This window comes from Peromyscus maniculatus, chromosome 3, assembly GCF_049852395.1.
Source record: "Peromyscus maniculatus bairdii isolate BWxNUB_F1_BW_parent chromosome 3, HU_Pman_BW_mat_3.1, whole genome shotgun sequence".
NCBI classification, from domain to species: Eukaryota; Metazoa; Chordata; class Mammalia; order Rodentia; family Cricetidae; genus Peromyscus; species Peromyscus maniculatus.
Genome location: NC_134854.1, coordinates 146,587,389 through 146,614,314, shown reverse-complemented (window position 1 = coordinate 146,614,314; position 26,926 = coordinate 146,587,389). Strand labels below are relative to the sequence as shown.

Here is a 26,926-nt window from a genome sequence, read left to right as displayed (position 1 = left end):
AGAATAATAGCAACAAAAAGAACTGACCACAGTACAACCTGCCTTCCATTTTTCACTAATGACATTTTTAGACTTATCATACTTGGATATGATACATCGTGACCGCACTAATCCCTGACTTCCACTCTTTCTGAAACCTCTTCTCAACTGGCTCCCACTCGTGCTCTCATGTCCCTCTTATTTCCTCCATTTTCTTTCTTCTCAAAGACTCCACACAGACAGTCGCAGCTTCTGTATGGATTCGCTGACTATATCCCTCTAATAAAAAAATCCAAAGCCAAATGGACTTTTTAAATTTGGTTATAGGAAGTTATTACTTAAACTCAACTAGAAGGAAGTGTATAATATTTTAAAATTAGCATGCTGCATAAAAAGACATTGTATCATATTCACAAAACTCTAAAAAAGTCAGAAATCTCCAACCAGAAATTTATAAAAGTCAAGACAAAAAGGTTAAACTAGATGTGGAGGTACAAGTTTTTGATTCCAGTACTTGGGAGACAAAGGCAAGCAGATCTCTGTGAGTTCTAGGCCAGCCTGGTCTATTTAGCCAGCTCCAGGCTAGCCAGGGCTTCATAGTGAGACCTTATCTCAAGCAAGCAAACAAAACAAAGAAACAAGCAGGCGAAGTTAAATCAGTGACAACATTGTTTATTTAATCCCCTCAAAATTCCCCATCTCTATTAAGTGGTCACATTCACAAATAGGGGTTCTGTGAATTTGGCAGATAGCAGGAAATAGAGGATGGTTGGTATGAAGATGCAGCTGTGGCCATCTGGGTGTAGACTGGGCTCTTGCTCCATATAGCGGGCTGTCATGTCAAGGTCTCTTAAACGACAACCTAACCCATAAGTAGAAAAGGGTCATATCTGTCTGTACATAGAAGAAAGCATCATATCATACCACATATATCCAAACTCATTTGTATGAGAAAACATACTATCTTTTTTTTTGAGACAGGGTTTCTCTGTGTAGCTTTGGTGCCTGTCCTGGATCTTGTTCTGTAGACCAGGCTGGCCTCGAACTCTCAGAGATCTGCCTGGCTCTGCCTCCCGAGTGCTGGGATTAAAGGTGTGCGCCACCACTGCCCAGTCAAAAACATGCTATCTTTGCTGAGCAGAGAATTAAATGCAAAGATTTTTTTAGCTTTAGTGTGTGTGAAAAGCACTTTTGTTCCATGCTGTCACAGTAAGATCAAGAAATGACATTCAAAAAATCAGGCACAGTGGTGTTCACCCATGAGTCTAGAATTCACAAGGCCGAGACAAGAGGATTGCACTGAGTTTGAAGCCAACCTGATCTACGTAGTGAGTGTGAAGCTAGCCTGGGCTACAGTGTAAGACCCTGCCTCAAAAACCCAAAACAATTCAAAACAAAAAACCAAGAAAAGAAAAAGATACCACTTCCAAAAAGCCACCCCCTTGTGATCCTGCAGTAGATGTTACACAGTGGTTAATGCTTAAGGACCTGGGACCTCAGGGAATGCTAATGTACTTGAGTTTGTAAGTCAGAAGTTTTTCAGAATCCCCAGAATCTACAACGTAGTTAGAATTGTAATTATTTCTACCTACACAGAAATGTATTCAGTCATTGATAAAAAACATTTTACTAAATGTTGTGAATAACATGGTCAGGTGAGCATAATCATGTTATCATTTGTGAGGGATTGGCCTTCTTAGAGTTAAACCAGAGGGTTTCCAACCACTGAAGATGTCAGTTGACATTTATTTTTTGGCCATTAGTAACAAACAACGATGTGACACAGACAGCCCCTGACAAAGGTCCTACAGTAGCGTCTTTATTTGTATGGACAGAATCCTCACAGGTACACAGGCTGAGTCAAAGGCCTTACGAAGCTCTTCGGTATTTTACCGTCATCTTAGCAGGGTCAGTAGGTTGTGTTCTCTAGAGGCCACTGGCCTCTTCTAGCAGCAGTGATTCAGATTGCCCCTTTCTCTTAATTCTCATCAGTAATAAGTGCTGATGTTGCTTTAAACGTTTCTTTGTCTGATTTATATCTCATTACAAACTACAATTTGAATTCTCTAGAGTACCAATGGATTTGAACATTAAAAATTGTCTATTTATTCTGTTTATTTGTTTATGTTTTATTAGTTGTGTGAGCACTTGCTAGTCTGGGTGGGTGCATGTGGGTACACATACATGTGTAAACCCAAAACTGCATCTCCATCTTCACGTTTTTTGAGGCATGGTCTCACACTGAACCTTCAGTTCGTTGATTTGGCTAGGCTGGTTAGCCAATGGGCTTCAGGGATCCACCTGTCTCCTTTAGTGCTGGGCTTAGAGGCGTGCACTACCACCACTCGCTTTTTTATGTGGGTTCTAGAGATCTGATTGCTGTGTGGCAGGCACATTACCTCCTGAGCATTCTCTCCAGTGCCTTTAAAGTTTTATTTCAATTCATCTTGTGCAAAACGCCTTTTTGTAGCTTTGCCCAAGTGTTCCGTAGACATTATGCACACACATATGTGCGTGTGTATATGTATATATATATGTATAATGTATATAGATATACATTAACACTAATCACTGTTCATGCAATGCAGAAACTTTAAGAACTTCATGTATATGTGCGCATATATATGTGCATATAATTAATTCCTTATATTTTGTGGACATTATCACATCAGAGCATAAATATTTGTCTTTCTTGTCACTACAATGTTGGTGATTGAACGCAGGACCTGATAAACACTAGATAAGTGCTCTACCCCTAAGCTACACCCCAGCCCAACACTTTACATTCATAGACATTCCAAGAGTTCTATCTTCTGCTCTGTGTCTCCATTGATATTTCTCATAGATCATATATAATATTTCTATAAAACTCTATTCTTTAATTACTAAATTAAAAAAAACAGAAAAATGTACCTACAAACTCATTTCACCATCTTCTAAAAAATGTGTAACTTAACAAACTTTCTTGCCTTCTCACTTCTTAAGTTTTTATAATTTTGGTTGAACTCTCTTCATGGAAGATCACTGTAAAATGTGAATCCAAACATGCCTTGCTTAAGCATCAATATAAATGTGTGTAATGTATGATTTGAGTGGAAGCCTGTTTCCTCAAGGCGTGGCTACCACCTATGCCTCCACAGTTTGTATATATTATACCCTTTCCTGGATGGTTCATGTTTCAACCACGATTAAGGTTTGACCTTCTTATAATCTCCCTAAACTTTCTAGATGAATTTTCTTCCATCTGTAGTGTCTTGTACAATTTTTATCATTGTATGAATTATACAAATATTTTAGCTGCCTGACAGGATCTCTGTAATGTTTCAAAATATTTATTTACCCTGTTTCTCCTTAGCCTTATAGATGAATCATTGTTCTTGATAAGCAGACAGACAGACAGACAGACACACACACACACACACACACACACACATCTTAGCAATAGTTGAGTCATATTTACAAAGCGTTAATCTATGTCTGAACATAGATACATATTTATAAAAACATACACATATGTATATTCATCTGGAAACATATTTGTATATGCAATCTTTTCTCTCTAGTACAAGAGGAGTTGCCTGTCTCAAAAGGAGTGTGACTGTTTTGATTCACTTACCTCAGTGGATTATAAATTATCATTTTCCTTCTCAGTGTGCCTCTGCATGGCTCTCTTTTTTGTTCCAGGAACAGGAAGATATTTAGACAGAGACGTTAGTCCATCAGCATTAAAATGATATGAATCATTGGAATTTTCTGGAAGGAAGAAGGTAATTACTGGGAATATATGTCAGCCCTGGCCTCAAGTATCTGAGAAGTTCTTTAAGCATCTAAAAACTTCCCACAACTAGGCAGGCAAAAGGTGTGAGCTAAGGGCCCAGCGCAGTTCCTGTTCCTTAAATAAGTGTCTGACAGAGCAGCAGCAAAGGACCATAGAATGGAGGTGAGTCCCTCTCAGAGGGCTCCTTCGTGGAGCCAGGACAGTGAATGCTAGGGTTTCCTCTAGAAAGAAAGATAATGCAGGTGGGGAGGGGGAGGGAAAACGGAGTCCCACTGGATGGGTATGGAAAGCTTCAACTTTTAGACTTTCAGAAAAATATAATAAAAATCAAACTGAAGGACGGATATGACAGGGAGTGGGAGTGGATAAAACTTTGACGGTAAAGACGCAGGTGAGAGGATGAAAGAAGATGAGCTGGGTGAGCGGATGTAGGCGCTCCGTGCAGCACATGCGCAGTAGCGATAACACCGTGCTGTGGGCAGGATATATACGTGAGAAGGTAGAAATGCTCACTTGCTTCGGTTTAGTAACTTTTATAGCACCTCTGTGTTTACTATAACGCCATGTTGTAGGCCTTAAGTATACACAGCCAAATTATTTTTAAAAAGAGAAAACAAAGAAAATTAAAATTGTCACCGTAACCGTCTTTTAGAAAATGGAGTTCTGATTCAGGAAAATGAGGTCCAATGCCGCTGGGTCGGTGCACCCGTTTCGGCGATCAGCCTCTGAGGCTAGACACTTCCTTGTGGCTGCAATTTATGATCTCTAAAAATGATTTTCAGCTCATTGCTGCCTTTCTAAACGTTTTGAGTGTGAGCCCAGGCATTAACGGCTGAGCCATCTCTCTGTCCCTCATTTCTTCTTTCCACGCACTACAAACTTTCCATGACGGAGTTTTAGAACTTTTTCAATTATTAATCGATGCTCAGCCTCGATTGCAGGCCCTTTGTTTGAAGCTCCAAGCTTTAGACCCTTACACAATCCACTGACCTGAGGACTTCAGCAGGTCCAGATCGTCGGCCCTCGACTTCATCTCCTGGTATTGAACTCGATGTACCAAAATCTCTCCTCTTGAGGAAACTGACAACAGAGGTTCTGGGTTACGGATCAGTGGGAAACCAAGCCTCCTTCATCTGAGCCTTTCACCAGCAGTTTGAACAGTCTCAATCTCTACCTATGCGTTGTTTTCAACCAGCCTGCTTGTAAGAGACAGACAATCCTCTCCAGCGATGTAACAACCCATTTTCCTACCAAGGAAGCCAACACTCCTCTGTGAGTGACTGAAAGTGTATCCTCTCCTTCTGTTCTCACTGCAAAGACCCTTTTATTTTTCACCTCAGCTATTCCTGTCAAGGATATGATCCCACTCCAATCTTCATGCATGCTGTCTTTCTTTCTTTTTTTAAATTCACCTGTTTATTTTACATCCCGGCTGTAGCTCCACCCCCCGCCTTCTCCTCCCTGTCCCTTTCCTCTATTACCTCCCTCCCACTCCCCAATCACCACCTTTGCCTTTGTCTCCATCCAGGAAAGGGCTGGTGTCCCACGAGTATCAACAAAACATGGCCTATCAAGTTTCAGTAAGGCCAAGCACCTCCTCATATATTAAGAATGGGAAAGTCAAGCCAGAAGGAGAAGTAGGGTCCCAAAAGTCAGCAAAAGAGTCAGAGACAGCCCCTGTTCCTGCTGTCAGGAGTCCCACAGGGGACCAAACTATGCAGCTGTAACATACCTCATGCAGGCTCTTGCTGAAAGGTCCTTCTCAAGCACAGCTTGACCACTTCCCTTCCCTCCCATGCTAGGCTAATGACCAGGCATCCTTGTAGCCTCAGATGCAAGGCTTTCAAAAGTTGCTCCTTCCCTCTACACTAGCCTGGCAAGCTGCTTCTCTCTTCGATCCTCACTTCACTGGACGACAGCTGTGTAGTCCTTTATACTTCCCTGCACTTGCGCGCGCCCTCTTCCTGGAATGTGTCTTGCCCAGTTATCTGCACCATCATTAAAACCCTCTCAAAGCCTTCTTAGAAGCCTTCCACCCTCCTTTTTTAATTTCAGATAATCTCTCTCTTCTCTGTGTCACCTTGTTTCTCATTGGTATTAATAAAATGCTACACTGCCATATATCTATAGTCTACTAAACCTGAAGTCCATTAAACGAAAACGTTATTTTATTATCCTTTTCTTCACTTTTAGATCCTAGCACATTGCTTAAAAGAATAATGCAATTTTACATTAAGGTTATTATGATTAGAGAAAATCAAATATGAACAAACCTTCATAAATTGTATATTAATTCTAAACTACCAGTTCCATTAATGAACTACTCCAATTAAATATACCGAACGTAGAACACATTATGGTAGACAGAGCTTTTTTTTTTTTTCTTCTGAGGAAATTCTGTTCCTTATATTCTGAGGAACTCTTCAAGCCTCTTATAACTCCCTGCTTTATGGTCACTTGACACTTGAGTAATTTGTTTATTTAGTGATAATCAGCCCAAGAACTCCTTAATTCTTTGGATAAGTTAGAGAGGTCATAATTTGGCTCAGACCTGTAAGCCGCTGTGTCTGTCTTCGCTTCAGAGCCCACATGAGGAATGCGATGAGAAGGATCAGCAGAACGGCCCCACAGATCAAGAGCGCAGTGAGGACCGGGTGGCCTGAGCAAAGGGAAATATTATGAAAGACGGTAAGTCCTCAGCTGCTCTTTCGTTGGTCACATACAGGAGTCCTGGAGCAAAACTCCAGCCCTCAGAACTCCTTCTGACCCAAGGTCTTCTAAACAAGAGGGATTCTAAATAATACCGACCCATGCTTATAAATTCCATGATATACCTGTGCCATGCTTTGATTTTGAAGGCGTTTCTGCAGGAGAAAAGAGAAAGAGACTCAATTCTGGGGGCCACAGATAAAGCGAACATCAATATTTCCTTGTATGAGCCTTCACTGCCTCTTAAGCAAGTGAACTGCATTTTCCAGTCTAAAGCTTGGGTCTCTCAGTCGCTTTCTCTTTCGTTGGTCACATACAGGAGCCCTGAAGTAAAACTCCAGCCCTCAGAACTCCTTCTGACCCAAGGTCTTCTAAACAAGAGGGATTCTAAATAATACCGACCCATGCTTATAAATTCCATGATATACCTGTGCCATGCTTTGATTTTGAAGGCGTTTCTGCAGGAGAAAAGAGAAAGAGACTCAATTCTGGGGGCCACAGATAAAGCAAACATCAATATTTTCTTGTATGAGCCTTCACTGCCTCTTAAGCAAGTGAACTGCATTTTCTAAACCAAAGCTTGGGGTCCCAGTCCCTTGTCTCTTGCACAAAGATATATTGGTTGTATGTCTGTTCTGTGTGATGGCCACTGTGTAACAGTAAATGTTTTCAACTTTCCTCTAAATAGAAACACTGTGATTGTCTACCTATCAGACCCCTGTGTTGCCAGATCAAGCATGAATGCATCGTATTTTAATGCCTGGATCGTCTTGGCAACCAAAGAGTCCTGCTCAATCCAGGTTGTTGACACTCACCTAGGAGGCACTTCACAGAAGCGTCTTCCTTGTGCCCACAGTCACTGTGACTCCATGGTCTGGCAGGACAATCCCACAGGGAAGACTCATTGCCTCTGCACTTCACTTCATTGAGCCATATCGGCCCAGTTCCTGGACCAAATGCTGCTTCTTTTAGTGCCTCCACAGCTTGACCACAGTCCAACTGCTGACATACAACCTGAGCATCATTAAGATCCCAGGAGTCATCACACACTGTCCCCCAGGAACCTTTGTGCCAGATCTCCACACGTCCAGAACAGTCTGTATGTCCTCCCTGTAGTCTTATTTTGTCTGAAAAAAAAAAAAATCAGAGACATCTGGGCTATTCCTGAAAAGATGAAAGCATCTAAAAGGCTATAGGAGAACAGAGATTTGATTGCTTTAAAAACTATTTAATGTATACTGTCAAAAGTTCAGAGACTAACAGTCATAAATGAAACATCTATATTACACTCCTCACTTTTAAGGCTCAGGGACCATCCTTGGGAGAAGAGTCGGAAAGATTGTAAGGACCAGAGTTTGGGAAAGACTGAGGCAAAGCAATATTTTATGGACATGGGAGGACCATTGCATTCACAGCAGCTGTGGCTGTCTGCAGAAGATCAAGCCGATCAACATTCTAGCATGGAGAAGGGAGGGAATAGTTCCTCCAACTGAGGAACTAGTGACACTTGGTTGCTCTTGGAGGCTGGTGAGTCAGTTTTCTTAATGGATGTGATTCCTGGTAGGTTGACGACGCTTCAGTAGATGGTCCTATACCCATGAGTATATGGGCAGCAGATTGGACTCAAGGGTTATAGAAAAAAAGAAAGAAAGAATAAGGGCAGGAAGTCAGAAGGAGAGCTAGAATGTTGAATCTGAGAGGAGTTGGAGGAGGAGTAGAGGGGTGAATACGATAAAAAATGTATTGTACACATGTATGAAACTTTCAAAGAATTAATAAAACATATAAAACTATGAATTAAAAATTATATGCTCATAACTTTTTAAATAAAAGTATATGTCCTTTCATCAAACTGGATATATCCCATCAAATGCTTGGCAAATGCGACCACATGAAGCAGAAAGCTTCTGCACAGCAAAGGACACCATTATTATGGTGAAAATGCAGCCTACAACATAGGAAGCAATCTTTTCTAGCTATAAGTTCTGACAGGGGACTGGTATCTAGAATACAGAAAGAACTCAGGAAACTAAATGTCAAGAAAACAAGCTACTTGAAAAACAGGGCAAGGAACCAAACAGAAGGTTCTCAAAAGATGAAATGCAAATAGCTGAGAAGTATTTAACACTCTGAGCTATCAGAAAAATGTAAATAAAGACTACATTAATATTTCATCTTACCCTAGTCAGAAGAGCTAAAATAAAAAACAAAACAAATGACAAAAATGCTGGTGTGGATTTGGGGAAAGGGGACATTTACTCACTGCTGGTGGGGGAGCACACTGAGCAGTCACTGAGGAAATCAGTGTGGCAGTTCCTCAAAAAGCTGGAAATAGATCTACCAGATGATATAACTATTCCGCTTTTGGTCATATACCCTCAGGACCCCTATATCTTATTACAGAGATACTTAGTGCTACTCTAGTCACAATAACTAGGAAATGGAAACAACCTATATGCCCACCAACTGATGAATGGAAACTGAAAATGTGGTACATTTACACAAGGGAACATTCTTCAGCTGTTATGAAAAAATGGAATTTTCAGGTAAATTGATGAAGCTGGAAACAATCATCCTGTGTGAGGTAAGCCAGACCCAGACAGACAAATGCCACATGTTTGGTCTCATATGTGGATGCTAGCTTTGAATCTTTAGACATGTGTGTTTCATTTGAAACACTCATGGAGGTCAGGAAACTAGAATGGGACTATGGGGGAGGGGAAGATATTTCATGGGAGGGGAGGTAGAATGCAGTGATACAGAAGGAGAAAAGGGATATGGAAAAAGAATGGTTAAATGTGGGGGCAGATGGGAGGGCAGGGTAGAGGAAGAGTGGGGAAGCATAACTGATACTAACATCCTTTTGGAAAAGTTGTGGAAGCTTTCTAAAACACACACACGGGGCTGGAGAGATGGCTCAGAGGCTAAGAACACTGACTGCTCTTCCAGAGGTCCTGAGTTCAATTCCCAGCAACCACATGGTGGCTCACAACCATCTGTAATGAGATCTGGTGCCCTCTTCTGGCCTGCTGTCATATATGCTGTATACATAATAAAAAATAAAATCTTTCAAAAAAAAAAAAAAAAAAAAAAAAAAAAAAAAAAAAAAAAAAAAAACACACACACACACACACACACACACACACACACACACACACATACATATATAATGAGTGTAAGCGGAGTCACACTATAATGAGGAGCTAATGCCCCTTCTAGAGACCACAAGCTAACAAGTAAAACCCCAGTACCAAGAATGAGTTATCTCTTTTTGATTGGTTGGCCAGTGGGGTCCTATAGATCTCCTACATTATAGATTATTGACATTACTCTTGGTTACTCTCCAGAATTTCATGGTGGGACCCTATTGCTGAAGATGTTACATACTTAAGTCACGGACATGGAGAAATCAAGCTGGTATTGATCTAAACGCTCCATACCCTCTAGCTAGTTTTCACAGTGCTGGCAGGTACTGAAAAAGGTTATGTCTGGAGTGCAGGAGACCCGTTTGGGCATCTCTTGGTGCTGCCATGTCCTGTGATTAAAGTCAATGGGAAACTAAAGCAGCCTGATCCAGGCAGGATGACACAGGGCACAGACTTTCAGGAATGAAGATGTGGGTCACTGCTCTAGGAAAAGACCCAAGACTTTCTGAGGTACTTGCCGAGGGTGTTTTTTTTTTTTCTTTTAAAGAGAAAGCATTCAAATAGAACTTTCAAATGCAGAAATGTGAATGTCTGGAATAATGATTACTGATAACGTCTGGAATAATGTTTACTGATCTTGTATGTGTGTCTATATATACATGTACAATGTAACAGTCACATAAAACCAACTATTCCAATCCTAACTACTGTCTGGAAGTTAGCCATTCTTATTTAATGAGACTTAAAAAGTCAATCCAGGGTGTGAACAGGGATATCAAATTTCATGTTTTCTCAGAAGCTGACAGTGGAGTAGCAGAATGGAAACTTCCTGTTGACAATGGATACTCACTGTCACAGATGATCCAGGACTCCTCAGAAGGGCTGGCCTGTCTCTGTTTCCACGGAGATGAGGGGCACTGCCACAAGGTGTCAACTCCTTCCGGACACTGCACATTATCTGTCCACATGAGCTTGGATGGTGTCTTGTCTGAAGATGTGGGTTTCATGGTCCCCTTGTCTGCACAGCCCAGCTGACGGCACACCACTCCGACAGTGCTTGGAGACATATTGCTGTTGCTGACACTTCCCCATGTACCATTGTAAAAGACTTCCAGGTGACCTGCGCAGGTCTCGCTAGGAACTTCATTGGCCAGCCTCAGAGACATGAACTCTGGGGGAAAAGAAGATTTGATGGTTTCACAACTTCTCTGAAGAAAATACCTCTTTTTCTGATGAAAGAAAAGCTGTATCAGATATAATGTGTCAACTCCAGTAATTCATTAGTAGCCTCTGGATAAAGCAGTAGATCTTAGTTGCTGTGATTGATTGATAAATAAAACGCTGGTTGGCCAGTAGCCAGGCAGGAAGTATAGACAGGACAAAGAGAGAAGAGAGTTCTGGGAAGTGGAAGGCTGAGGCAGAGAGACATGGCCAGCCGCTGTGATGAGAAGCAACATGTTAAGATACCGGTAAGCCATGAGCCACTTGGCAACTTATAGATGAATAGAAATGGGTTAATTTAAGATATAAGAACAGCTAGCAAGAAGCCTGAGCCATTAGGCTATACAGTTTGTAAGTAAAAAAATAAAAAAGGCTGAGAGATTCTTCAGTCCCTTATCAGAAGAGCCCTTTGGTGTGGGACAGAGAAAAACCCAATATTTTTATAAATGCAATCTCTTTCTAAAGAAGAAAAGGGGATAGTATAGATATGACAGGATAAAAGGGTAGATTGTTGAACCTACTTTTAAAGAGCAACAACTTGTTTGAAATGGTTTACATTGCTGTAGATTTGAGTTTACTGATACAAACTTGAAGTTAATTGTGTTGTACTGTATATATATTTCTACTCTCATTTGAGGTATCATGTTTAAGTAACTCATTTAGAATGTAATGGATAATTAAGGAATACAGATTAATAATTAGTCTACTATGATAGTCTAACTTGTAGCATGTTAGTTAAGTTTTCTAGGTATACGTAGATGTATTTCAGATAGGTAGGTAATCTTCAAACACTTCAAAGACCTACAGAATATGGCATTTAAAATGTTTTAAAAATTTAGAATTTCTGGACAGTGAGACATGTCTGCTCCTGGCAGCACCGATTTACTTCAGATAGAAGTTTAGGCATCGATGACACTCCATATGGACTTTATCTTATTCTTGGCAAAAATAGCTATTTGGGCAAGAAACTGTTCTTGCCTGCACTGCTTGAAAAAAATGTATTGACTGGACATGCAGGACCCATAGGAAGGTGATCACTGAACTTTGCTTGGCAAAATGGTCCTTCAGATTCCTGCTTTGCAGAGGAAACTGCCAGACATTCTACAGGACACAGAGAGAAGTGACTGAGAGACTCTAGGCCTGTGGGTGGAAGACAGATGCCCCAACTTTACAGAAGTACTTTGGATGACTGTCCAGGCTGCCAGCTGACAAGACTTCCATAAGTTGCTTGAGTCCTTCTCCCATTTCTCAGATAATATCCTTCTGAGGTCTTTGATGTAGTTGAAGATTAGATAGTTATAATTTCCTTAGTTATGATAAAAGATAAGTTAGATATGAAACGTTAGACTCACAAATAAAGAATAGATAGGATATCCTCTTTAATTTTGCCAAATACAAATAGACTAGATATTATATATAGACTAGATATTGTAACTGTAATTCTTGCTTGATAATTGTTTTGTTATATGTAATTTTACTATGTTAAAGTTAAAACCTTCCTTTTTGAAAAAAAGAAGAAAAAGGGGAAGTGCTGTGGATGATTGATTGATAAATAAAACACTGGTTGGCCAGTAGCCAGGCAGGAAGTACAGGCAGGACAAAGAGAGAGGAGAAGCCTGGGAAGTGGAAGGCTGAGGCAGAGAGACGCTGCCAGCCGCCGTGATGAGAAGCAACATTTCAAGATACCAGTAAGCTACAAGCCACATGGCAATTTATAGATGAATAGAAATGGGTTAATTTAAGATATAAGAACAGCTAGCAAGAAGCTTGAGCCGTTAGGCCATACAGTTTGTAAATAATATAAACCTCTGTGTGTTTGCTTGGGTCTGAGGGCTGCAGGAGCCAGGCAGGAACAGGATAACTTCAGCTACACTTAGTAAAATAAAGTATTAGTTCCTATATACCATCTGGCTTTTTAATCTGGAGTTTTGTACTTAGAGTTCTCTTTTGAAGACTACCAGAGCTCTGAGATGCTTGTGAGACTCAAAGCCTCCTTTGAGCTCTTTTCAATGAGAGAATTCGGATTTTTTTTCTCCCTAAATGACTGTAATTTTAACCTGAGAAGTCTTATTCAATTCTTGTTTGTTTTTAATTGACACATAAACTATGTATTTTAGGAATATGCTGTGAAGTCTCAGTGCTTATATGTTCCATTCTGTGTTCAAGTCAGGTCTTAGGCGCATGCATCATCTCAAACTCTTAGTGTTGGTATGGGGCTTGAGGCAATGTCTTTGATACTGAACATTTAATGGATGCAGGTGATAAAACCAACATTTTGTGTACTTTATCTTAAGAGGAAATATTTCCTTTTTGACACACTACTTTGCAACAGATGCCCTCTAGCAGGTTTCTGTCATTAAATAGGGATCAGTTGCTTCTGATGTAGAATTGTTTCATTTTATTACTTTACTGTCTTCCTCAACACACTGCAACTGGGGGCATTTTTCTGGTTCGTGAAAGTCTCTGAAGCTTGTTATGTGTACAAAGTGAGAGTTCTTTAGGGTAATATTTGCCCTGTTAGCAAATAAAATTCATTTATCTGCTTTTAAGATTTATTTAAATATGGTAATTATCTCTTTTCTTTGAAAATATTATATTAGTGTTCTTTCTGTTCTTTCTAGTCTGCCTTATTAATATTGTAACTATCAAGTGAGTCATTGATACCACATGTATTTATAAAAGCATTTCACTGCTAGCATTTTTGTGATACTCAGACTCGTTTCTGTATTTCACTCTTTACAGGATACTAGTTGACACATGAGGTTGTAACAACACATCAAGCAAATGCTTTAGGGCTCTTGACTTGGGAAATAACTGAACAGACTATTGAGGACATATTTCAGGTTGATCTTCACTACCATTTGCTCCTTAGTCATTTAAAATGCAGTTGTGACCTGGAGCTACGTGCAGAACTTACCCGAGCAGATGACACCAGCATCCTCCTTGTGCCTGCAGTTATGGCGCCCCCAGCCATGTGAGCGGCATTGCCAAATGTGAGATTCTTTGCCACTGCAGTTGATCTCATCTAGCCAGATATTCCCTGTTCCTTCCTTAAAGTAGGCAGAACCTGTGGCATTAATAGCCACACCACAGTCCAGCTGCTTGCACACCACACTGGCATCAATCAGATCCCAACTGTCATCACAGATGGTGCCCCAGGAGCCATCATGATAGACCTCTACTCTCCCAGCACAGCGACCGCCTCCACCTACTAAACGAAGTTGACCGCTTGCTGGAAAGAGAAAAGAAGACAACAGTAAAGCTCATTTTGTAAAGGATTCAGATCATTTTCATAGATCGGCCACAAATTCTTACCTATGCAGGGAACATCACTTTCATTTGGAATGGTAGAGCTTGTTGTCTGGACTGAAGACGATGAACTACATGGCTGCAGAATCTGGGACTGGTTTCCTGAAACACCAAAATTTTCAGGCATGTAAGGCAAAAGGTCATGGTGATGAATGAGGGTCACATGGAGAGTCCTACAGATGGTTTGAGGACAAACATAGCTTTAGAAAGAGGAAGGAGGATGGCCACAGAGAAAAGGGGAGATGGATGGGCCACCTGGAAGTGAAGTAGGTGCTTTGAGAAAGCTTAAGAGACAGGAAGCCAGTGCTTCTCAACCTGTGGGTTGTGACCCCTCTGGGGGACCGAATAACCCTTTTACAGGGGTCACATATCAGATATCCTGCACATCAGGTATTTACGTTATGATTTGTAACATTAGCAAAGTTATAGCTATGAAGTAGCAAAGAAATAATGCTATGGTTGGGGGTGACCATAATCTGAGGAACTGCATTAAAAGGTTGCAGCATTAGGAAGGTTGAGAACCACTGATGTAAGCCCTGGACAGCAATGGGGTTGATGAAAATCAAGTTCGCTTATTTTCTAATAAGACAAATAAAGTTACTATTCTAGCACATGTCCTATGAACCCCCAGATAGACTGTTTTCTTTTCTTTTGCTTCACCCCCCTCTGGCCCATCTGGCTCTAAAGCACATCACTGTGGAGAGGCTCATCATTGGCTCTGCCCTTCATTCTCTCACCTGAGCATATTACAGAAGCCACTTGTCCTTCAGAACAGGTTGGTGCACCCAGAGCAGTCACGGGGCAATCTCCTATATGCTGCTCAGTCCCAGTGCAGTGGAACTGGTGCCTCCAGACCTGACCAGTTCCTTTCCCAAAATGTGCTCCTCCTGGAGTAGAAAGAGCAACTCCACATTTGAGCTGCTGACATAAGACATGGGCATCCTCGAGGTCCCAGTGAGAGTTGCAGAGGGGTCCCCAGGCTCCGAGCACCTTGATCTCTACTCTACCCTCACAAGAGGACTTGCCATCTGCCAGGCGGATTTCTGTGTATCCTGAAAGGAGACGGGGGTTTGGAAAAGACATTTGTGACTTCCTAAACTTCTCTTCTTCATAACACAGGAGTAAATTGAAGACATGTTTCTGTAACTTACGTGAGCAGACAAGGCTGACATCCCTGCTGTGGCTGCAAGTTCCTTCTAGAGGGGGTGCCACTGAGCACAGTGAAAGATGAGACTCATCCCCACTACACTGGAATTCTTCAGTCCAGATCTGTCCACTTCCTTCTCCAAAATGTGCCCCCCCTAGGATGGAGACGACTGTTCCACACTGTAATTCCCTGCACACCACACTGGCAGCTTCCAGAGACAAGTCAAAATCGCAGACAGAGCCCCACACATCGCCGTGTTTCACTTCCACACGACCGGAGCACGGAATTTCCCCTCCAACCAGTCTGGGTTCCCTGTGACCTGAAAAATAGTAGTGTTTCTGTGAGTGGCACAATCTCCACATTTTCACTCAAGGTGGGACTAGGTGCCTGGCATGTTCCCAGCGATTTTCCACACCACAGCTCCTGGATTTTCTGTCTAGACTGAGCATAGCAAATCAAGGATCTCACATTTCTCACCTGTCCTCCTAAGAAAATTCTAGAGCTTTGGTTTTGGAGGAAAACTAAGATCAGAACTGTTCTTTTCTTCTAGTACGTCACTTGCATTTATTCATAACACGCAGTTTGTTCCCTGGCTGTCGGTCAGCCCGCCCGGATTTTTGACATAGTTTCATTTTGAACACTGAACGAACACCAAACGTTTAAGAGAACCCACTGCTCTTGCTGTCTGTGACTTTCCTGTCCTCTTCTTACTCCTTTCTGACAGGACTTTATCACACACTTCATAGACAGACTGTCTGCTCTGCCTCTCACTACACAACACTGTCTCATCCCTGGCCAGCAGGTAGGGCAGCGCCACGTGACGCTCCCAGACCTGTGCTTCCAGGACCAAGAAAGAAAACAAATCTGTATGTCACCTAGTGTAGCTGGGCTTTAAAATGTTAACAAAAGAGATGCCAAGTACCAAGAAATGGAACTCAGATCAGGAACCCAGCCTCCCCTCCCTCAACCCACCCTCCATTCCCTCCTCAGACAAGGTAAGGCCACCCACGGGTAGTCAGTAGTGCCTGGTGCATTCAGGTGAGGCAGGTCCAAGCCTCTCCTCTTGCATCAAGGCTGTGCAAGGTGTTCCTCCAACAGGTAGTGGGCTCTAAAAAGCCAACTCATGCACCAGGGATGGATCCTGATCCTACTGCCAGGGGACCTCTTAAGCAGATCAAGCTACACAATTGTCTCGCTTATGCAGAGGGCCTAGTCCAGTCCCATGGAGGCTCCCCAGCTGTTGGTCTAAAGGTCACAAGTTCTCACTAGTTTGGTTTGGTTTTCTCTGTAAGTTTCCCCATCATGATCTTGATGCCTCTTGCTCATAGAATCCCTCTTCTCTCTTTTCGACTGGACTCCTAGAGCTCGACCTGGTGCTTGGCTGTGGATCTCTGCATCTGCTTCCATCAGTTACTGGATGAAGGCTCTATGATGACAGTTAGGATGTTCTCCAATCTGATCACTGGTGTAAGCCAGTTCAGTTACCCTCTTCACTATTGCTAGGGTCATCCTTGTAATCATTGATTTTTGAGTTGGAAAGTCTGTAACTTCTTGTTGAGTTGAGAAGACATCACCAGCTATAATTGTACCTGGTCCTCTTGGGCAGCCTTTAATCTTTAAGTCAGGACAGTCTGAGATCAAGCCAAACTAGGTTTCTTGTAGCTTCTGGATTATTCATGTGTAGCCATTTCAAATGAAATAAAACACGACCAGAGAAAAGCAAAACCAAACCCAAAGTGTTTTCTTTCTTGATGAAAACGTGTTATTGGCTTGTGACAAATCCTTTCTGTACACAACCTTTCCATTCCCCAATTCTAAAACATTTGAATCTAAGTCCAAAGGGAAACTCTTGCACCCAAACAAGTTACCTGGAGGACTCCATTTTATTCAACGTTGAGTTTGTGATTCTGTTAACATGCATTCATCCACATCACAGTTGTTTCCTTTAGATCACTTATTCTGTATCGATGGTCAAAATATTGGAATTCTAGCTTTTTTTTTTGTCTTCCTGACAAACACATGACTGCATTGATTTTTCAGTAAGAGTCATTAAATAATACTTTGTGCATGGATTTGGTTCTTTTGATTAAAAAGTTAAGTTTTCATCTGCCAAATAACTAAATCAGCATTTATGCTTTCTCAAAAAAAAATGAAGAACAAGTGTAAGAACTAGTTAGGACTTCCTCCTTTTGTGCAGTAACAAAGTATATGGTAAATATACACAAAGAAGGATAAATAACTGCCATTTGAAACACCTGAGTGTCTTGTCCCTCAGCTGAGGTGGTCATAAAATGCGGCCAAAGTGGAATATGAAATTGGTCCTCCAGAACAGAAGCAGCAAGCCTGCCCGCAAAGCGGCCTCCAATCTTCTGCTTTCATCGGCCTCAAGGTTTCATTCAGCCTTAAGTCAGAGAGCAACAATGGACAGGCAGGCAGAGGCCACGTCAGGGCCCGTCAGCATTTGTATATGTACCTTTTGACAGCAGATTGAGGCAGCTAGACTAGAAGCCTGTCAAGTTTGGGGAGCCTTCTCTGGCTAACTTTGAGAAGAGTTTGCTATGAGCCTCAAGTGCTGAGGTTACAAGTGTGCACTGTGGCATCCAGCTTTTTATGTGTGCTGTCAATCTGAACTTGGGTCCTTATGAGTGTGTGGTAAGTGCTTTACCTACTAAGCCTTCCCCCCAGATCCCCCCACTACATTTTCAGTTGAAGGATAATTCATAGTCTGTCAGTACATCCCATATGCATAATGCAGACACGTAACAGTGTGTGTCAAATACATTACTCCTTTCAGAAAAATAGTGCAGTCATGTTTATTTTTAAAATAAATCCCAATTCTGTGATTAGTACAAGCAATGCACCTGCACATCTTGATTCATAAGGTTGAAAAAAAGCATAAAAAGTAAGCCATAACTCATGCCTTTAATCCCAGCACATGGGAGGCAGACGCTGGTGGATCTCTGGGAGTTTGAGGCCAACCTGATCTATAGAGCTAGTTCCAGGACAGCCAGGACTACACACAGAAACCCTGTCTCGAAAAAACAAACACAAAACAAACAAACAAAGTAAGTCATGGACACGATAGCTGTAGCATCTTTGGAATTAAGCTGCTTCTTAACAGAGGAATTGAAAGTCTTACCTGAGCAGGTAACTTGGGCTTCTTCGAAGTGGTCGCAGGAAAGGCCGCCCCACTGCCAGTTTTTGCATTGCCAAAAAGAGGTTTCATTTCCACTACAAGTGCCAGGGAAGAGCCACATATCTGTCGCCTTACTTTTGGAGTAGATTATAGACTGTATCTGTAGTGCAGATCCACATCCAAGATGTCTACAGACCACATCAGCATCTCTCATTGTCCAGGCTCGGCTACACATCTTTCCTACCAGTTTCTGAATCTCTACCTCCACAATCCCAGCACAGCGACTGCCTCCACCTACAAGTCTCAGTTCCAGATCTGACCCATCTGCAGAAGAAATATGAGCACAGGCTGAAGGAACCTGGGGAGACACTATGTCCTGAAACACCATCCTCTCCTTCCCAGATACCAAGACACTAGAAACTATGGCTTACCTACCTCCTATTGTTTGCTTGTTTATTTCTTGGCATTACTGAGGATTAAACTTTGGTCCTTACATAAACTAGATGAGGACTGTATGCCTGATGCTCTTTTATACTTTTGGTTTAAGTTTTGAGATGGAGTCTCATTAAGTTGCCCGAAAGGTATTTGAATTTGCCATCCTCTGCCCTAGCCTCTCTCCTGAGTGGTTAGGATTATAGGCGTGTACCGTCATACTCAATTTTGGCCTACCTATTTCTTGAAGCTTTAATAAACAAATGTAAACTGTGAATTCTATTATAAATGGTACGTAGTTCTAAAGACTAAAAATGCTAAACACACACACACACACACACACACACACACACACACATGCTCATCATAGTCATTTAAAATGCTCACTCTTTGTGCTCCACATAGATTTAGAATTTAAGGTGTGGTTCTATGTGTATTAATTACTCATAGTAATACAGAGAATCGAGGCAAGCATCCCTCCTATGAAGAATGTGTCAGAGTCTTCACAGCTGTGGAACAATTCCCAACACTGAATTAATTATGTTCACTACTCACAACTCACACTTATTCCTATTTCTAATGAATGCAGGCTCTTCCCTCTTTGATTTGCTTTTTGTTCTAACTTACCAGAGCAAGTCACACCAGCGTCTTCTCTGTGTTGACAGTAATGCTTTCCCCATTCCTGATGTTTACACTCCCAAAGAGCTGATTCATCTCCTTTGCAGGAAATACTGTCAAGCCAAATAGGTCCAGTACCTTCACTGGCATTAACTCGACCAATGGCAGTGATAGCAGTTGGACATCCCAGTTGCTTACACACCACAGAAGCATCTTGACTATCCCAACTATCATCACACACGGTCCCCCATTCTCCTTGGAATTTCACTTCCAATCTTCCTGAGCATTTGGACATTCCATCCTCCACTCTCAGGCTCAGGTCTGCTCCCTCTACAATAACAACAGACAACAAGTTAGTGGAAGGGAGGTAAGGGTAATGTGACTAGAAAGAGCTCTAGCTGAGTTAGAGAAAGGGGCAGACATGGACAGAGGCAGCCACTCCATAGCACCATTGTGAGTCACTGCAGATAGAAGAAGTGCATGGATGGGGTAAGGACTTTAGCACACAGTACTTACTTCGGGAAGCGTCTCAGAGATCTGTTCCGAGGCAGTTTTTACCCATTTGGTCACCACACCTGATGGTAGAATTGTTTACTCTGTCTTGTTAAAATACATCTGCCTGTGTTCAGGTTTTTCACCTTGTACTCCAGTTTGTATAAATATTCGGCATCTGCTTTCACTGTTATCCACACAGTCTGTCTACATCTACATTAGCCTGCTTGTGCTGTGCACCTGGCTCTTTTGTGAGTACCTGTGGCGGTCTGAATGAGACTGTTTCCCCCCAGCTCAGATGTTTGAGCACTTGGTCCCAAGTCAGTGGCACTGTTTGGGAGGCTTAGGAGGTGTGGCCTTTCTGGAGGAAGTGCACCACTGGGGGAAGGTTTTGGGGTTTTGAAAGCAACACACTCTGCAGTCTCCCTCTGCTTTATGCTTGCATTTTAAGGTATGAGTGCTGAGCTTGCTGTTCCAGCCTCCAGGTCCGCCCCTTGTCATGTTTCCCCACTGTGATGGTGACAGACTCCTAGCCCTCTGGACCCTTAAGCCCAAATAAACCATCCCTTCTCTAAGTTGCCTTGATCATGATGTTTCACCACAGCAGTAGAAAAGTAACTAATCGGATATTTCTAAGTTTAAGTGCAGAGTGGAGTGGGAAGGGCCTGAGCTGCTCCTCTCATTTCCAACAATCAATACCCCTTAAAGAACCATCCTTAATTCTAAAGACTATCCTATGGTAAACACAGCCGACAGCCTGGGTCTCTATGTGGAGTATTACCATCACCAGGCAGAGGCTGTACTTACTTGAGATAGCCCAAGCCTTTGTGAGGTATTGATGTATTGGCACTTATGTTTTTATTATTGAATTCTATGGATTTGAGCTAATGGTTTGGGAAGGAGCAGATTGAAAGGTGGCTAAAAAGTTGATGACAGAAGATGAGGAGGAGGGTGGTTTGTTTTAAACCAATCTAGAAAGACAAATAGTGAATGTTATTTCAGTTGTGGTTCATAGATTTTTACATAGATGTATAAAATGATGTATTTGTGATATTTCTATATTTATATTATTTCTCTCTCTACCATCTAGCTATCATCTGTTATCTATCTATCTATCTATCTATCTATCTATCTATCTATCTATCTATCTATCTATTATTTATCTATCATCTATCTGTCTATCTATTATCTATCTATCTATCTATCTATCTATCTATCTATCTATCTATCTATCTATCTATCTATCATCTACCTATCTTCTACCTACTTATCTATAAATGACAAGAAAGTAGAACTAAACAGTCTAAAAGGACAGAGTACTAACAGGAGGGAGAAAGACAAGGAAAAGATAAGAGATTATGAGGGAAAATGTGCTCAGCATATAATATTCCCATGTACAAAGATTCACAAAATCCACTGCTGGCTCCTTAGACCCCTGTCCTCTTTCACCTTGTCTTCAACCCCATCAAGATTTTCCTAAACACTCTCCTTATAATGAGACTAAATTTCATTATTTATTATTTTCCTGTAACTATTTTAATTGCTTGTTTATTTATTTTGAAATTTTTAGATGTATATGTGTATGCCTGGACATATGTATATGCACCATGTGTGTGCAGTACCCTTGGAGACCAGGGAAAGGGACCGTACCTTGTGGACTAGAGTGACAGGCAGTTGTGAGTCACCATATGGATGCTGAGAACTGTACCCCAGTTCATTGCAGGAGCAGTAAGGACTCTCTTAATCACCAAGCCATCTCTTCAGCGCCTCTCTGGCCCCCTACAATTACTTCCGTTTTCTGATTTCAGTTACTGAACCCACCAGTGTTAGAGCTGGGACCCCAAATGAGACAGTCATGAGGTTATGGAGGCTGACTGGACTTTATTATGTTCTCAAGGACTCGGGCTCACAATCCCAGTACCTTTTCCTTCTGTCTGTCACAGAGAACAGAAAGGCTGGAGTTGTCCTTACCTAAGCAGATCACTCCAACATCCTCAGCATGGTCACAGTTATGCTTTCCCCACGCTCCATGTTTGCAGTCCCAGAGAGCCGACTCATTCCCACTGCACGCCAGATCGTCAAGCCAGATTGGTCCAAAACCAGCTCCAAATTTATCTGAGCCAGAGAAACTAATGGCACTTCCACATCCGAGCTGTTTGCAGATCACAGAGGCATGGTCTTTGCTGAAGTTGTCGTCACACACTGTTCCCCACTTTCCCTGGAACTTCACCTCTACCCTTCCTAGACATCGCTGGGCCCTGTTGTTCACCAGTTTCATCTCCAAATTGGATCCGTCTAGAGAAAAGACCGGGGTTAGGAAGTGAAGTCCATTCATAAGCAATTCATCTTTTAGGGTTTCCTGGATACTTCAAATTTGATGCAATTCTTAAAAAATAGTGTTTGGCTTTTAGGTACTTCCCATTTCCACATACTGGAGAATTTTGACCTGCTAAAATCCAATGAACAATAAGGATTTTCCTCTACATCTACTTTCCAAGGAAATTGTGGTAGAGATCAAAATACTCTTTGGTACAGAAAAGATCAATATGATTCATTATTTACACACACACAGACAAACACACACACACACACACACACACACACACACACACACACACACACACACACACAAGCAGAAAAAAGGAAATTGGCCTTCTAATCCAGTTGTTGAAAATGAGAAAATGATCATTTACTGAACACGGAGATTCCATATCTTAACCTCTCCATAGTAAAAGAGTTCTGAGAATGAACAATTGATGCTGAATTTGAAATTGAAAAATACGAAAAGGAAGATTAAAATGCCTAAATAAACACAACAGTTTGCAAAACATTACGTGTTATCAAGTTCTTAAAAATTATGGAAAAATAATTAATTCCCATTTTCTGAATTAAAGTTTGTGTTCTCCCCAAGACATTTAGTATCATTTTCAGCATAAAGAGGTTTTGTTTTTGTTTTTTTGCAATGAAATGTGTTTGTCATGCTATGAGTTTCTATAAGGTGTAAAATACATAAAGAAGGGAGACTTTGGTTGAACTCTGGAGACACTGGAGAAGGTGCAGTTGAACAGAATGTTTAGAAGCACTTTCTTGAACAAGAAATTAAATTTTATGAGCTATAAGCTCCAACCAAAGACCTCAACTTATCAAGGCTTGTTCTCACTGTGGGCAATTAATAATAATAATTAATAAGAATAAGAAGTCACAATCAAAGTATACATAAGCACATCACATGCCATGTTCTTCAGTTCTTGCACATTTAAACACTACATGTTATCATCATTAGCCCATCATGGATCAGTGACCTGAGACTCAGTAGCTGGACATAACACCGATCACCTAGAAAGACTGTGAAGCCAAGATGTGAGTAGCCCAGAGGCTGGGGGGTGGCCTGGCACCAGTTTTCTGTTGACTAGTGTTCCACCATCGCCCAAGAGGTGGACTCTGCAGACTAAAGCAGGAGTCAGGGTGAAGGATCTCACAAATAGCGGGTCCTTGAGCGGCTCTTTGAGCGGCTCTTGGTTCCTTTTCTCTTACTAGGTTCTGGTTGCACCTTTAAGCTTATAAACTTTGAAAAGCAAGTTTAAGGTCACTCTTCCTTATGTAAGAAAGGAGAGCAGAGGGTGCTACATTGAAGCCATAGCTGAATATCAGCTCTCTATACAGGTAAGAGCCTCGGAAGATTTCTTAGGGTTTTGTAATTTGTTGTAAATGCTACTTTCGTTTCCCATCATAAAGATGAGTAATTAAATAAATGAGGAGGTGGAGGAAGAGATGAAGATGGCTGAGTCAACATGGTAATGAAATATGGGGGTCCGTGAAGAAACTGACCTTTTCAGCACTTGCTATATATCAGTGTCAATGAGCTCTGCAAGTGCCTTATTATTGAGTTATCAGAAGCTTAGAAAGATTAAAATAATTTGCATGAAATCACAGCATCAGTGAATGATTGTGTTAGAATTCAACTCAGCATTTTTTTTTCCCCAAGAGACACTGTGACTTGAGTCAGAAATATGTGCTTGGCGTTTGCTTTGGCGTAGGTAAGCCTTACCTGAGCAGGTCACTCCAACATCTTGCTCATGGGTACAGTTATGTTTTCCCCAGCCCTCATGTCTGCAGTCCCAAAGAGCTGACTCATTCCCTGTACAGGAAACCTTATCCATCCAGATGTGTCCAGAGCCTGCACTGGAGTTAGCCCATCCAAGGGCTTGGATAAAAGTTGGGCATCCCAGCTGCCGGCAAACCACGGACACCTCCTTCGTGCTCCAGCCGTTCCCGCACACTGTTCCCCACTTCTCCTGGATCTTCAGTTCCACTCTGCCGCTGCAGTTGTTTTCCCCACCGGTTAGTCTCAGTTCCTTTTTCATGCCTCCTGCAGTAACAGTTGAACACGGCAAACGATGCTCAACAGGAGCTCAGAGAGCAGGATCTGTGTTTAGCTTACTTACGCGTGACTTAGCGTCGGAGTTGAGACCCGTCCTGACCCCACTGTGGTACAAGAGGAGAATGCTATCTCATAGTATCCCGATAGAATTATTAGTACCACAGGCTTCAGTCAGGACAATGGCAAAACTGGGAGAGCTAACAGCACAGTAACATATGGGATTTTAATTGTACGTCTGGGTCCCCTTAACAGTGGCGATGTCTGCCTTCTCAAACAAGATGCACAGGGTTACAGGATGAGCTGCATTTGTTTCTGCCTATCGTAAACACAATAGAAATGAAGTTGATGGTGACGATGTGGGGATGGAAAGACAAGCCAAAGGGAACGAAATATCCATTTCACACGTTTATGTAAAATTTTGCAGAGCAGCTGAAATCAACTAAAACCAGTCCTTTAAAACAGAAATCGAGAGAATAGTTTCCCTTTTATATTCTGTGACAAAATGAACCTTTCCCTCCCTCCTTTTCTCAGATTTTTCTTCTGTTATTTTGGTTCAACTGAGGAACCCAGTGGTCCTACCAGCCTGGCTTCCTGCAATACATTTTTTAAATGTAAAATTTAGGTTTTGGATTTATTAACGTGTTTCCAGAATTCCTTTTTGTCCCAATAACTCTGCGCTTTCTTTTCCTCTTCCATTTTCATCAGCCACACACTGCTTTCAATCGTTTTGGTAATAGGGACTGTTCTGTGTGCAGGAAGACCATGCTAAGAATTCAGTGTCTCCTGCCTGGGATATTATTGTGTGCTTTTAATATCTTGCTCTTCAACTCTGTGGAGCATGGGTTTTTAGATGCTAAAAACACACAGGGAATTGTGATTTTTGTGTGACGATTCACACGAGAGTGGGCGAAGGCCATGAGTAAACTTGATGAACTACTCACCAGGAGATTCGGTGACAGGAGAGGCGCCGAGAAGGGAAACTGTGGCCATGATGAAGCAACCTAAGTGGACAAGTCCTCTATAACCTGTGAGACAAAGCACAGAGCTGAAGCTTACTAATGAGAGACTTTGGAGAAGAAGAAGTTCCTGCTTTGGGGTCTGACAAAGACCAAACCAATAATAATATTAAAAAATATCCAAAAACCCTTTCTTCCAAATGGAAGGCAAACAGGAAAGATAGAGACCCAGAACACAGTGTCAGTGGAACAGCTTTGAAAATACATTTGCTAATGTGCAGCCCAGGAGTGGGGATTTGCGAGAGCAGTGGGTGTAGAAGCAAATTTTAAAGGCAGATCTTAAAGCTGCATGGCTAAAAGAGGCATCCATGAAACTGGATGTGGAACATGCTCTCTGTACATCGCAGGACAGGGTTCTGAACTTCTGTCCCTCTACCTTCTCAGCATCAATGATTCACACCTCCACCTCCGTGTCTACCTGGTCCACACAGTTAGACAGTAAGTTTCCTGAGAGAACGGATGATATTTCTAATGTCATGACTGTTCCACCAACAGTATTTGCTAAATAGCATTCTCAACAGTGTGACAGTCTACTTTGCATCCCAAATACCCAAAAGTTAACCTCTCTTCTCCACACATAGCATCAAACATGCTTAGTCCTGTTGCAGCTCTCTGCTCCATAGTGACCACACTTCAGCACTCATATAAAACTGAGGAATGATTTTAGCTGGCCCATGCACATCAAGAAGCAGAATTTTGCACTGAGTTGGTTCTCTAAACTTGCAAAGTTCTCCAAAGTCAGAAATCAAGTTCTAATCATTATCGATTCCCACACTTTCTCTCTCCGGACAACTCCTGTTTTTATACTCAGGGTAGTTCTGCTTACTTCAGGCCCTGACTTGACTTTTCACCTCATCAATTTTATGAAATCAGTAAAAACAACGCTTCCATCTTTACTATTTCAGTTTGGGATCTATGGCTGAGAAGCACTTCCATAGGATGCCCCTTTATATTCCCTTGCTGTCCGGTGCCAATCACATTCACTGGCTGTCAGAACATCTCTAAACTCCACTTAAGAATAAATATAAATGAGATACATTTACCAGGAGATCCAGCATCTTTAAGAAGAACCATTCTGAGTTTGCCTCTTCCAAAGCTTAATGATTTCGATGGCTCTTTTGTCTCCTTGTGCTATTGCATAGAAGTGTTCTCCGTAGAACGTGAGTGACCACGGATGAAAATAATCATCTTGTTCTTAAGAACAGAAAGGCTCCAGAATGAGGGAGGAGTCAAGCCCAAAGGAGAAGTCCTTTTTGCCTTCGCCCTCTTCCCCCTCCCACTTTGGGACGTAAAACAACCAAAGGAAATTTTAACACTTTCCATAGATTTACAAAAACTAAGGAGTGTATTTATTCATACTCTCGTTGACTGAATATTTTAACTAATTGATCAATTAATTCTTACTTATGCTATATATGTTTACCTGCTTATATATATATGTACCACATGTGTACAGGTACCCACAAAGTCTGGTCTGGGAGAGGACTTTGGAGCCCCTAGACCTGGAGTTATAGAAACTACCATGTGGGTACTGGAAACAGAACTTAGTCCTCTATAAGAGC

General features: G+C 41.7%; 1 protein-coding gene and 1 long non-coding RNA gene across 4 annotated transcripts; one reads left to right on the top strand and one right to left on the bottom strand.

Moving 5' to 3' along the window:
• Nucleotides 1–630: 630 nt before the first annotated feature.
• LOC102910086 (scavenger receptor cysteine-rich type 1 protein M130-like) lies at nt 631–26,587 on the bottom strand. 3 transcript variants are annotated; one of them, XM_076567928.1, is made up of 18 exons: nt 26,408–26,587; nt 25,290–25,373; nt 24,016–24,336; nt 21,939–22,262; nt 19,485–19,805; nt 18,429–18,749; nt 15,294–15,608; nt 14,880–15,194; nt 14,149–14,244; nt 13,751–14,065; nt 10,463–10,783; nt 7,282–7,593; nt 6,895–6,924; nt 6,592–6,621; nt 6,309–6,416; nt 4,748–4,837; nt 3,596–3,732; nt 631–841 (listed from the first exon to the last, which is right to left on the bottom strand). In XM_076567928.1, exons 1-17 carry the CDS (start codon nt 26,436–26,438, stop codon nt 3,605–3,607), a joined length of 3,462 nt encoding a protein of 1,153 aa, XP_076424043.1. In that variant the 5' UTR covers nt 26,439–26,587; the 3' UTR covers nt 631–841; nt 3,596–3,604. The 3 variants fall into 3 exon arrangements, with proteins under 3 accessions (XP_076424043.1, XP_076424045.1, XP_076424044.1); XM_076567930.1 differs by having other exon boundaries at nt 3,596–3,649; XM_076567929.1 differs by lacking the exon at nt 6,592–6,621.
• Nucleotides 6,309–13,757, top strand: LOC143272521 (uncharacterized). Its single transcript, XR_013050160.1, has 4 exons — nt 6,309–6,445; nt 8,870–10,122; nt 10,409–12,521; nt 13,576–13,757. It is a non-coding gene; the product is annotated as an uncharacterized LOC143272521 (long non-coding RNA).
• Nucleotides 26,588–26,926: the final 339 nt, after the last annotated feature.